General features: G+C 35.3%; 1 protein-coding gene across 1 annotated transcript; it reads left to right on the top strand.

Moving 5' to 3' along the window:
* Window positions 1–8,639: 8,639 nt before the first annotated feature.
* LOC115705218 (putative indole-3-acetic acid-amido synthetase GH3.9) lies at window positions 8,640–12,006 on the top strand. Its single transcript, XM_030632488.2, has 4 exons — window positions 8,640–9,183; window positions 9,265–9,366; window positions 9,965–10,797; window positions 11,280–12,006. Exons 1-4 carry the CDS (start codon window positions 8,888–8,890, stop codon window positions 11,873–11,875), a joined length of 1,827 nt encoding a protein of 608 aa, XP_030488348.2. The 5' UTR covers window positions 8,640–8,887; the 3' UTR covers window positions 11,876–12,006.
* Window positions 12,007–12,958: the final 952 nt, after the last annotated feature.

Below are 12,958 nucleotides of genomic sequence, written 5' to 3'. Positions count from 1 at the left end.
ACCCCGTATTAACCCCCACGACACCAATCTTGATGTCGTATGAAACCTATGATTCAAAGACTCAATAGAAGAGTCTAGAATCCCAAACACTCAGACACAATTCACACACACACTCACAAACTCGAAACCCTAGCAGAGCAAGTTCTCTTTGAGAACTTGCTCGAATCTAGATCTGAAACCCAGATTCACACCCACACACACCCATAGCTTAGATTAGATGAGAGAAAAATGAAAAACAAGGAGAGAAAACACCAGAATTTGTTTCAGAGTTCACCCAAATCTGGGCTACGTCTCTGTCAAGCTCTTCTCAGAGATGAAAGCTTGATATCCACTATCACAAGGTTTGTTTACAAACTGTGGAGCTTCCTGTCACAGAAATCGACCAGGTAAGCTCGATTTCTTTCTTTACACTTTATGTTTTTGTTGTTTTCTTTATGTTTGTTCTCGATCTAACTCTCTTCTTTGCCTTCTTTGTGCATGTACTGCTTCTTCGAGCTTCTCACCATGAGATCTGGGTTCTCATGGTTGGATCTTGGAGCTGAAGACTCAAACTAGGGTTTATTCCTTCTCTCTCTCTCTATTTCTTTCTGATCTGTATTCTGTGTTGTAGTTCTAAGTTTATTTGCTTAGATCTGAGTATTTATAATGTTGTTGTGTCGGTTGATCAGAGTCTTAGGAGTTAGTTACAACTTCAGTTGTAACTAACTACTAAGTCTTGATCCACTAGAGGCGAAGCCACCCTAGGATCGAGTCTTATCTGCTTTATTTTGTTTGTAATTTGCTGATGTGGATATTTTGTGTAAAAGGACTGGTTATAAGTGGATTTTATTCAACAATTTCCACCTGAAATCCTCTTATAACCAGTTCTGAAGTCTGTCTGTTTATCTCTGAGAGTCTTAGCTTGATAGGTCCTACGCTTAGTCTCCTTTGTCGATTCTTAACAAGTTCATGCAATGTATGAACTTGTTAAGAGTCACAATTTTTGTTCCCATGTCTGCTGGGTTATCCTCAGTAGGCACCTTCTCAATGTCTATTTCACCTTGTGTCACTTTATCCCTGATAAAGTGATACTTGATTTCTATGTGTTTTGTTCTGTCATGGAACATAGGATTCTTACATAGAAATATGCGGCTACCGTCGTCTGAGTACACAGTGGGTACTCCTTTAAGTAGACTTAGCTCTTTCATTAATCCTTTTAGCCATATAACTTCCTTTATAGCTTCAGTTGTGGCCACATACTCAGCTTCTGTAGTTGATAGTGCCACAACAGGTTGAAGCTGAACTTTCCAACTTACACAGTTACCTCCAATTAGAAAGAAATAGGCAGATGTAGATCTTCTATTATCCCTGTCCCCTGCATAGTCTGAGTCACTGTAGCCTTCAATTATAGTGTTAGCTTTCTGTCTATTGTAGGTCAATCCAACCTTAGTTGTCCCAAGTAGATACCTGAACACCCATTTCATGGCTAACCAAAGGAACTTTTCCTGGATTAGCCATGTATTTGCTAAGTACACTCATAGCAAATCCCAAATCAGGTCTAGTACTTACCATTAAGTACATTACAGACCCTACAGCATTAGAATAGGGTACATCCTTCATAGTTTCAATTTCCTTCTCTGTCTTAGGGCATTGTTCCTTAGAGAGTGTATACTGGCTAGTAATAGGTTGCTTAACAACCTTAGCATCCCTCATTGAGAATTTATCTATGATTTTCTCAATGTAATCTTCCTGTCTAAGCACTAGTTTTCCTTTATCTCTGTCCCTTAGTATAGAAATCCCAAGGATCTTGGTAGCATTTCCAAGATCCTTCATTTCAAATTCTGTCTTAAGTAGAGCTTTAACCATATCAACCCTAGTCCTTTCTTGACTTATAATAAGCATGTCATCTACATAAAGTAGTAAGTAGATGACATCTTTTATAGAGTCTCCTTTGTAGTACAGACATGTGTCATGGTAGCTTCTGTTGAACCCATGCTTTAACATAAAAGCATCAAACTTTCTGTTCCACTGTCTAGGAGCTTGTTTGAGTCCATACAAGGACTTAACCAACCTGCAGACCATATTTTCCTTCCCTTTAATCTCAAAACCTTTAGGCTGTTCCATATAGATCTCTTCTTCTAGGTCTCCATGTAGAAAAGCTGTAGTGACATCCATTTGATCAATTTCCATGTCAAACTGATTAGCTATAGATAGCATTATCCTTATGGTCTTGTACTTGGCTACTGGTGAGAATATCTCATTGTAGTCAACTCCTTCTTTCTGTGTAAAACCTTTGGCTACTAACCTAGCCTTAAATCTTATAGGTTCACCTTCAATTATCCCTTCTTTATGCTTGTAAACCCACTTGCAGGCTATTATTCTTTTCCCTTTAGGCCTTAGAACCATTATCCAGGTCTTGTTTTTCTTCAGAGAAACCATTTCTGAATCCATAGCTTTAAACCATTTCTTAGCATTAGGTCCTGTCATAGCTTCTTCATAGGTTTGAGGTTCTGTACTTAAAGATTTCATAGCAGTCATGAAGGCATAGGCTATGTCTTCATTCCAGATATTGAAACTGTACTTAGGATTAGGTTTAGGTGTCCTCTTTTCTCTGTCTCTGGTTAATTGGTAGTCATCTAGAGCTTCAGTGGGCTGAACAACTTCAGTTTCATCTCCCTGTTGCTCTTCTCCTTCAGTTCCTTCTCTGTTGGAGCTTTCTGTTTGTTCCACCTGATCCTGATCAGGTTCACTTCCAGCTGGTTCCACCTGATTTATATCAGGTTCTTCTTGGTCATCTAGCTTCCATAGAGTAGGGTCAAACTGTATAGTACCTGCATGGTTAGTGTCTACTGTACCTGCAGGGTTAGTTTTAAGCAAACAAGGAAATTCATTTTCTTTAAAAATAACATCTCTGCTAATTATAGTTTTGAATCCACCTTTGTCTCTTAGCCAAATTCTGTAACCCTTAACTCCTTCAGGATAGCCTAGAAAAACCCCTTTAATAGCTCTAGGTTCTAGCTTACCAATACTCTGGTGCACAAATGCACTACAACCAAAAACTCTTAAGTTTGAAAGATCTGGTGGTTTACCAGACCACCTTTCCTCAGGTGTTTTGAATTCAATAACACTTGAGGGACATCTGTTTATTAAATAAGAAGATGTAATAACTGCTTCTCCCCAGAAACCATGGGACAAACCAGATTGTATTAACATACATCTGGCTTTGTTCAGAATGGTTCTGTTCATTCTCTCTGCAACACCATTTTGTTGTGGTGTTAGCCTAACTGTTCTGTGCCTTTGGATACCTGTTTCTTTGCAAAACATGTCAAATTCATTGTTGCAAAATTCCAGACCATTGTCTGTCCTTAGATTTTTAACCTTTCTGTTAGTGAGATTTTCAACAAGTGTTTTCCAATGTTTAAACCTTTGAAAAGCATCATTTTTATTTTTCAGTAAGAAAATCCATACTTTTCTAGAAAAATCATCAACTATAGATAGAAAATAGGTATTACCTCCATGTGTTGCTGTCTTTTCAGGTCCCCATAAATCTGAATGTATATAATCCAATATACCTTTAGATTTATGTGTTCCTGTTTTGAACTTCAACCTGTGATGTTTTCCAAGTATGCAATGCTCACAAAATTCTACTTTGCTGATTTTATCTTTGCCCAGTAATTGTTGTTCATTTACAATTTGCAAGCCTTTTTCTGCTAAGTGTCCAAGTTTGTTGTGCCATAGTATAGCTTTAGCATCTTCAGGACTTTGTAAAATGTTGTTCTATCCAACAGTATTGTTGCTTCTAGCTATAGGTTCCCCAATCATGTAGTATAGGCCTTCTTTCTTAACTCCTTTAATGATAGTCATAGATCCTTTGCATATTTTCATTTGTCCATCTTTGATCTTGCTTTCTATTTTTAAATCATCAAGCACACTTAGTGAAATTAGGTTTCTAGATAAATCAGGTACAAATCTTACCCCAGTTAGTGATCTAGTGACCCCATCATGCATCTTAAATGCCACTCGTTCTCGCCCCTTTAATTTCACGGCTTTGGTCATTCCCTAGGATCACTTTTCCCTTAGTTGAATCCCCGAAATCACCAAAATAGATCTGTTATTAGTCATATGAAATGTACAACCTGAGTCAAGTATCCAATCATCTTTAAAAGATGATCCTGCAACATAAACTTCCCCATTTTCATAACAGTCACTAAAATTTGCATTTTGGTGATCTGTTTTATTCTTAGGGTTTCTGGATTCTGAATTGTAATCAGTTCTTTGTCCATTAAACTTGTTCTTTTTGTTTTTGTTCAAGAAATAGCAATCTTTCTTGAAATGTCCAGGTTTCCCACAGTTGTAACATCCATCTATGTCTTGTGGCCCTTTAGAGTTAGATCTGCCTTTGTTTTGTCCTCTGTTTGGACCCCTGCTATGGCTTTGACTCCTCCCTTTTCCATGCCAAGGCTTCTTCTGAGTAGATCTGCCTCTACTCAGATTTAGTTCACCATTAGAGCCACCATTCCTTTCTGATTTCATCTCTAAGTCCTTAGATTTTAAGGCAGAGATAACCTCATCAAGAGTGATTGAGGTCCTTCCATACTTGATTGCTGTTTTAACTTCTCTGTAAGTTTCTGGCAGTGAATTAAGTATGATGATGGCTTGGTTTTCATCACTAAGAGCCTCATTTTCCCCTGAGTTTGCAAGCTCAATGTGCATCCTCAAGAACTCATCAAGATTTTGATCTAAGGACTTGGATTGGTTCATTTTGAACCCAAAAATCCTTTCCTTGAGATAAATCTTGTTTGTCAAAGATTTCTGTTGAAATTGCTCCTCTAGCTTTTTCCAGATCTTTGATGGAGTCTCTTCTTCGTCTACTAATCTTATTATAGCATCTGATAGATTGAAGATTAGAATTCCAGTAGCAGTTTCTAGGTATTCTTCTTGTTGAATTTTAGAAGTTCCCTCTGGCCATTCAATAGGTTCATCTAGCACCCTTAGTAATTTTTGTTGAGCTAGTAGAGACCTAATTTTCCTTCTCCAAATTCTGTAATCCCCTGTACCATCAAATTTATCAATGTCAACTTTTATGTTACTCATTTTAATAAAATTGAAAAGAAACAGATAAGAGTTTTAAGATTTCTCAGTTTGTGTTTCTTGGAGTTTGAATTTGAATCTTGATCTTCTTGCTGTTTGAGTGTTGTTCCTTTTGTCAATCTTTCTTTCAAGATTTTCTTGACAATTCCTTCCTGATATTTTTCTTGAATCTTTGTTGATCTCCCTTAGCCAAACCAGGCTCTGATACCACTGTAGGAATTTACGGTTTTAACCCTACACCAACAAAGGTAATAATATCAGTATTAAGGTCAGAATTGACCTTTCCTTGTCTAAGTACAACTTAGACCAATACGACCCCGTATTAACCCCCACGACACCAATCTTGATGTCGTATGAAACCTATGATTCAAAGACTCAATAGAAGAGTCTAGAATCCCAAACACTCAGACACAATTCACACACACACTCACAAACTCGAAACCCTAGCAGAGCAAGTTCTCTTTGAGAACTTGCTCGAATCTAGATCTGAAACCCAGATTCACACCCACACACACCCATAGCTTAGATTAGATGAGAGAAAAATGAAAAACAAGGAGAGAAAACACCAGAATTTGTTTCAGAGTTCACCCAAATCTGGGCTACGTCTCTGTCAAGCTCTTCTCAGAGATGAAAGCTTGATATCCACTATCACAAGGTTTGTTTACAAACTGTGGAGCTTCCTATCACAGAAATCGACCAGGTAAGCTCAATTTCTTTCTTTACACTTTATGTTTTTGTTGTTTTCTTTATGTTTGTTCTCGATCTAACTCTCTTCTTTGCCTTCTTTGTGCATGTACTGCTTCTTCGAGCTTCTTACCATGAGATCTGGGTTCTCATGGTTGGATCTTGGAGCTGAAGACTCAAACTAGGGTTTATTCCTTCTCTCTCTCTCTCTCTCTCTCTCTCTATTTCTTTCTGATCTGTATTCTGTGTTGTAGTTCTAAGTTTATTTGCTTAGATCTGAGTATTTATAATGTTGTTGTGTCGGTTGATCAGAGTCTTAGGAGTTAGTTACAACTTCAGTTGTAACTAACTACTAAGTCTTGATCCACTAGAGGCGAAGCCACCCTAGGATCGAGTCTTATCTGCTTTATTTTGTTTGTAATTTGCTGATGTGGATATTTTGTGTAAAAGGACTGGTTATAAGTGGATTTTATTCAACAACTAAAATTAGACAAAAGTCTTTAAATCCAACAATCCCAATAGTTCAAGGTAAATTATTAACGACTTTAAAAGTTTAGGGGCATAATTTAGTACATGTCGAAATTTAGGAGGTAAAAATCTTAATTAGCCATAAAAAGTATAACAAGAGGTATTTTTACCGTAAAAAAAATAACTTAAGTATTGCAGAACATTGTCCCACATGGATTAAATGTAAAAACATTGAACCATATATAAGAACATGGGTTACTTTGCCAATTAGTTTTGAGATGGAACCCCATGATTCTCAAAATTAATTATTAATTTACAACTCGAAGATAAACTTAAGTATTATCACCGCAAATTAATCAATATAATAATAAGATATTTTAAAATAGAGTACTATATAATGTTAGATAGCTATAGTACTATCTTAAGTATTATTTACACTTAGTTTAATATATTACGCAATAACTTCCAAATAAACCGTAAGTGACTGTTTTTTAATACTGACCGGCCGGAACGTTATAAACACTGTATAAAGTTTGCCATAAAAAGTTGTGAACTCACTTAATAAAGATAAAAGAGTTTTGAAAATCACGTTCGTATCGTATGTACGTTATATTATTATCTATTGTTTTTGTTTTTCCTTAAACGTAAATACGTTTTTTTTTCTTGTTTGTTTGTTTTCAAATATATATATCTAAACGAATACTACCGTCAACAAAAAGCTCGTGACTTTTTTTTAGGCCTCAACTTTTGTGATGCCCTTAACTTTTTATTGAGACAATTAATAAAAGGAAAAAAGAGAGAAAAAAATAGATGTCTTTATAAACGTGTGGACAATTATATATGAAGAACCAGATACTTATAATATATGTCATTTGTCGTCCATAAAAATCAATTTGAGAATTATATACGTCAGATTGTCTTCCTAAATTTAAAGAAAGACCATGAATGATATGCTATTATAATCACAACAATCAAGATGTATATAAGACTTGGTTTAGCCTAATATAACAAAGACAATACACAGGACCAGCTGTTTTTATACATATTGCATTATCTATAATTATATATTAATAAATTTATATGTATGTCCTACTATTTTGATCGATGTCTTTCGTAAAATATCTTATTTATTTTTTTTTAAATTTAAAAATGGGTTTACTGAAAGACATTTTTCAACCCCTAGTTAGGTATTGAATAAAAGAAAAAAAAAAAACAAGAAACAATGGCCTTGGAATTACCACGAGGACCCAATTACACTTTATAACGTAAAAAAATAATATAGGTGCTATAAAATATTTCCTCAAAAAAACGGACATTTGAATTCTTGCTCCATGCATTGCATATCTCTCATAAAATAGAAAGCAAAAAGGTATTATTATGACAATCTATGTCTATACGGCAATGCCACTTATAACATCTCTTCAATGGATTTTTATCTTTTTTTTTTTAAGTCATAGTACAAAAAATTTGTGTTAAATTTCACACATTAAAATTATGAAGGATATTGTGGTCATCAAGTTCTTTTTATGTTTCAATTTTTATAAATTGAACTTTTTGATCTTTTTATTTTGTGTGGTAATACTTTCTTAATTTCATTTTTGTTAATAAATTTGAAACGTCAGTAAAATTGCCAACTGAAATTGCTACTTGTGTACACAGAGCCGGTCTTAGGTAGGCCAGTTAGGAGTGCGCTTCAAGCTCTCGAACGCTCAGGGCCTCGAAATTGTAAAAAAAAATTATTAATATATAGATAAAATATTAAATAAGAAGAAAATGTAACAAAAATTTGTTGTGAAGTGGTAAACAGTCTTACTTTAAACTAAGAAATCAAAAAGATCAATTCTTAACCTCTATTTTTTTTTATTTTCTTAAAAAATATGTAATGTGTAGTTATAAAAGATTGAATCTTGGAACTTTTTAAAATTTTTAAAACTTTTATCATTACACTAGAAATTATAGGGTCCCAAACTTTAATTTGATCTTAAGCCTCATATGCCTTAGGGCTGTTCCTTTGTATACTTGTGGTAAATTTTTATTGATCCAATTAATTTAATTATTTAAATATGATAACAGTCAAATTTACATAGCCATTGAAACAAGAATTTAGAAAATTAAATGTATAAAAATTAAAACCTTAGAGGATTTAGCTGCAAATTACAATTTGTTTAAACTATATTTTGCCTCTCACATATATACAAATATTAAATCCATGTCATGATTAATCATACATCAGGTGGGTTACTGATGATCTAATATATTGGATAAAATAAAAGCGATGATGATCGGGGCCCGCATCAGGTTTTTTTTTTTTTTTTTTTTTTTATGGCATAACCACAAATACTTGCTTCCTCTTCGGATGCATTATTTATTTATTTATACATATGGTAAAGTACAAACCATTCTTCTTCTTCTACCTTTTTCTCTAATTATTTTATTTTGATTATTATTATATATATAAAAAGAGAAAAATAAAATAATAGTAAAATCATGCATGATCATCATGTGTCAACATATAGCTATAGCTTCCTAGCCAAACTCATTATATATAAGACCCCTCCCTTGTTTCCAAAATCTGTTCTACATATAATAAGCACACATAATAATAATAATATTATCTAAGTCCCAAACTCTCTTCTCTTCTCTTCTGTGCTTTGTTATCAAAATTATGGATGGGAAGAAACTTGAGTACAAAGGCGAGGAGGCCTTGAAGGAGATAGAAAGGCTGACAACGGAGCCTGATATAGTTCAGGAAAATATCTTGAGAGAAATCTTGAGAAGCAACTGTGAAACTGAGTATCTGAGTAAGTATATGGATAAAGGAACGAAAGATGATGTTTCAATGTTCAAGAAACGTGTCCCTGTAATCACTTATAAGGACATTCGACCATTCATCCAAAGAATTGCAAATGGTGAAGACTCATCTCTCCTTACTGGTCACCCAATAACAGAGATGTTATGCAGGTCATCACTCTGTTCTGTTCTGTTCTGTCCTGTTTTTTTACGTTATAATTTTTGTTTCTCAAACTCTGTTGACATTTTCAGTTCAGGGACTTCAGCTGGAGAGCCCAAAATGATGCCTTCCATTGCAGAAGATCTGGACCGTCGAACATTCTTATATAACCTCATCATGCCGATAATCAATCAGTTAGATATACTCTACAAACTTTTTTTCTCTACTTCATGCATAATAAGTGTTCAAAATATGTACAGTACTTAATCCCTATATACTTTCAAATAAGTGATCATTATTATCCGTAGCCGAAAGAAAAGGCTTTCTTTCAAATCTTGTTACGCAATAAGAACATCTTTATTTTTTATTTTTCCCTAGTGATTCTGATTCCAAATTCTAGCTAGGAAAATCTTATCCACCAGCCATTTATATATTGTGTGTTCTTATCTATCCCCTTTTATTTAAACAGTGCTCCATGGATGGGACACCATATACCAGTCAAGCCTAGTCTAAACATTTCATCAATACTTTAGGGATGACATCCTCTTCATCATGGCATAAGGCATAACACACACTAACACAGTGCATTTTGACGTGGAAACCACGATATAAACCCAATTACTATTTGTACATATAATCGACTAATTTTCTGTTCACGTATATATGCTTTTTGTTGCATGTCCCTCAAGTTGTTTAATTAATATTTATAAAAGGTATAGCATTTAACTCACTTTTTCTCTTGTTACAAAATAAATTGACTACTCAATTAAATCCGGGACCATTTTATTTAAGGTATGTTCCTGGTTTGGACGAAGGAAAAGCCATGTTCCTGTACTTCGTCAAGGCTGAAATGTCCACACCGTGTGGGCTTCCGGCACGTGCGGTTTTGACTAGCTACTACAAGAGTAAGCATTTCAAGTGCCGAGCTTACGATGCCTTTAGCAACTACACTAGCCCAGACCAAGTGATTCTCTGCAACGACAGCAACCAAAGCATGTACTGCCAGCTCCTCTCCGGCCTAGTCAACCGCCACCAAGTTCTTCGCCTCGGCGCTGTCTTCGCCTCCGCTCTCCTCCGCGCCATTTCTTTTCTCGAGCGGAACTGGGGCAGTTTCTGCAACGACATCCGGCTAGGCCGCCTAGACCCTTGTATCACAGACCCCGAGTGTCGTTCGGCCATGTCAAGTGTCGTTTCGTCCCCGAACCCGGGTCTTGCTGAGGAGATAGAGGAGATATGTGGAGAACAATCAGGTGGTTCGTGGAAGGGTGTGTTGTGTAAACTTTGGCCTAAGGCCAAGTACATTGAGGCAGTTATAACTGGGTCCATGGCTCAGTATATTCCGGCTTTGGAGTACTACAGTGGTGGGAAGTTGCCTTTGGTTTGTACCATGTATGCTTCTTCTGAGTGTTACTTTGGGGTCAACTTGAAACCTCTTAGTGACCCATCTGACGTGGCGTTCACACTTATGCCCAATATGTGTTACTTTGAGTTTATACCGTTGGGAGATAATGGTACACTCGTGTTGGACGTGGCTGAGGAGGATGAGGTCCCTGTTGACAGGCTTGTTGATTTGGTCCACGTCACACGTGGATCTTATTATGAATTGGTCGTCACCACTTTTGCTGGTAATTATATTAATAATACCAATTCTTTCTATAATTATGAATATCATCATGAAAATGAAATATTTTTAGACTCAGATTAGTTTGTAAAAAATTTATCAATACTAGATCAAAAAGGAGAAATTAACTAAAAAGAAAGCCATTTTACCAATTATTTTTTACTTTAAAACAATCTTAAATGAATAGGCGCCATAATAGAATTTTGATGTTTTTTACAAAATGTATATACATTACTTTGAGGTTTTTTCGTCTAATATAACGCGTATATTCCATAATTGTTAATTTTGTGAAAGCTAAGAGTTGGTAAGAAAACCATGTTTTCTAATGGCTTAGGTAGGTCAGTCGTAAGTATGTATGTGCTAACCTAGCTAGCTAATGGATCACTTTCTTATTATACCAATATTTGTTTTTAACTCTGTTCTTGTTTAACTATTTGGGGTTCATATAGAAATTTTTGTAATGATGTATAAAATACGTACATACAGGACTAAATCGGTATCGAATAGGCGATGTGCTACTAGTGACGGGGTTCCACAACAAAACTCCACAATTCCAATTCATATGCAGAAGGAACGTCCTCCTCAGCATCGACAACGACAAAACCAACGAAGAGGATTTGCACAAGAGCATCTCTGTGGCCAAGAAGCTTCTAGAACCTCACAACACCCTTCTGGTCGAGTACACCAGCTACGCTGACACGTCACGCGTCCCTGGACACTACGTCCTCTACTGGGAACTCCTGGTGCACCACGTGTCCTCCTCCACCTCCTCAGCATTAATGTCGTTACTGGAAAACGACAATAATAATGTGTTGGAAGAGTGTTGCATTGCGGTGGAAGAAGAGTTGGACTATATTTATCGTCGTTGTAGGACGAACGACAAGTCGGTTGGGCCTCTGGAGATTCGAGTAGTGAAGCCCGGGTCGTTTGAGGCCCTTATGGACCTGTTCATTAGCCAAGGTGGTTCAATTAACCAGTATAAGACTCCTAGGTGCATCAACTCTGCTAAGGCTCTCAACCTTCTTGATTCTAATGTCTTGGCATCCTTTTTTAGCCCAAGAGATCCTACCTGGATTCCATAAACTTTAATTGCTGTTGTCACTCTCGATCGATCTATCACTTACTTTTTTTCTTTTAAATATATATGTATCGAATCATCTAAAACTTTTAGAATATTTTCTAATTAATATATCAAGGCAATCTTCTTTATTTATATTATATGTCTCTTAATTAAACCTTTCCTTTTAGCGCCCTTAATCTCCCTTATATTATTGTTTTTACATAGTACAAAATTGTAGGAAACAAAAGCAAAAGGCGACCGGTTTATATATACGCAAATGTACGTGTAAAGTGGAAAACTAGTCTAAATTGAAGAAAAATATAATAGGTGTTTTTCAAATGACAAACCAGACAAAAGTGATGGTATCACACATTTCAACAATTTTTCTTATAAACTTATTTCTCATTATTATACTCACAAAAGCTAACTCCCTCAAATTGAGAATAGGCATTATCCACCGAAAAATCACGATCATCACTTACAAATTAAAGCATTTATATTACCATGTAAATTAGTAAATTACATTCTTAATATATATATTATAAGAGACATCGAACCTTGTACAAAAAACTATAGTTGGATACATGTAGTGAATACATATATATAGCTCATGATCACTCGGTTGGTGCAGTGAGTATATATATCGCATACTATGATCATGGTTTTGTGTATTGGTCGGTGACACACACACAAAGTACGAACTGTACCTTTTGCGGCCCAAAAGTATCTTCATTTTCTCTTCTTTTTATTTCTAATTTAACTTTAATTTTATTTATAACATACATATACATAACATTCATAATTCTGTCTTTCATGCATATACATGTACAGTATATATATATATGATAGTCACTACTATATATGATGATCTATGCGAAATCTAATAGCTTGACAAGACATCGAAAAAAGGGGTACGATCTAGATATATAGTGGCTGCAACTTTTTATGTAAATGTTGTGCATCATCATCATCATCATCATCATCATCACTATAATTACTTTTGATATTCCAAGTCAGATTTCAATGCTCGGATATGCCTAGTCATCTTTTTTATTAGATAATAGCACTAACAAGGAAACTGTCACTTTCAAGTTACATATATAAT

Source organism: Cannabis sativa, chromosome X (genome assembly GCF_029168945.1).
Source record: "Cannabis sativa cultivar Pink pepper isolate KNU-18-1 chromosome X, ASM2916894v1, whole genome shotgun sequence".
NCBI lineage: Eukaryota > Viridiplantae > Streptophyta > Magnoliopsida > Rosales > Cannabaceae > Cannabis > Cannabis sativa.
This window is presented reverse-complemented; position numbering and strand designations above follow the sequence as displayed.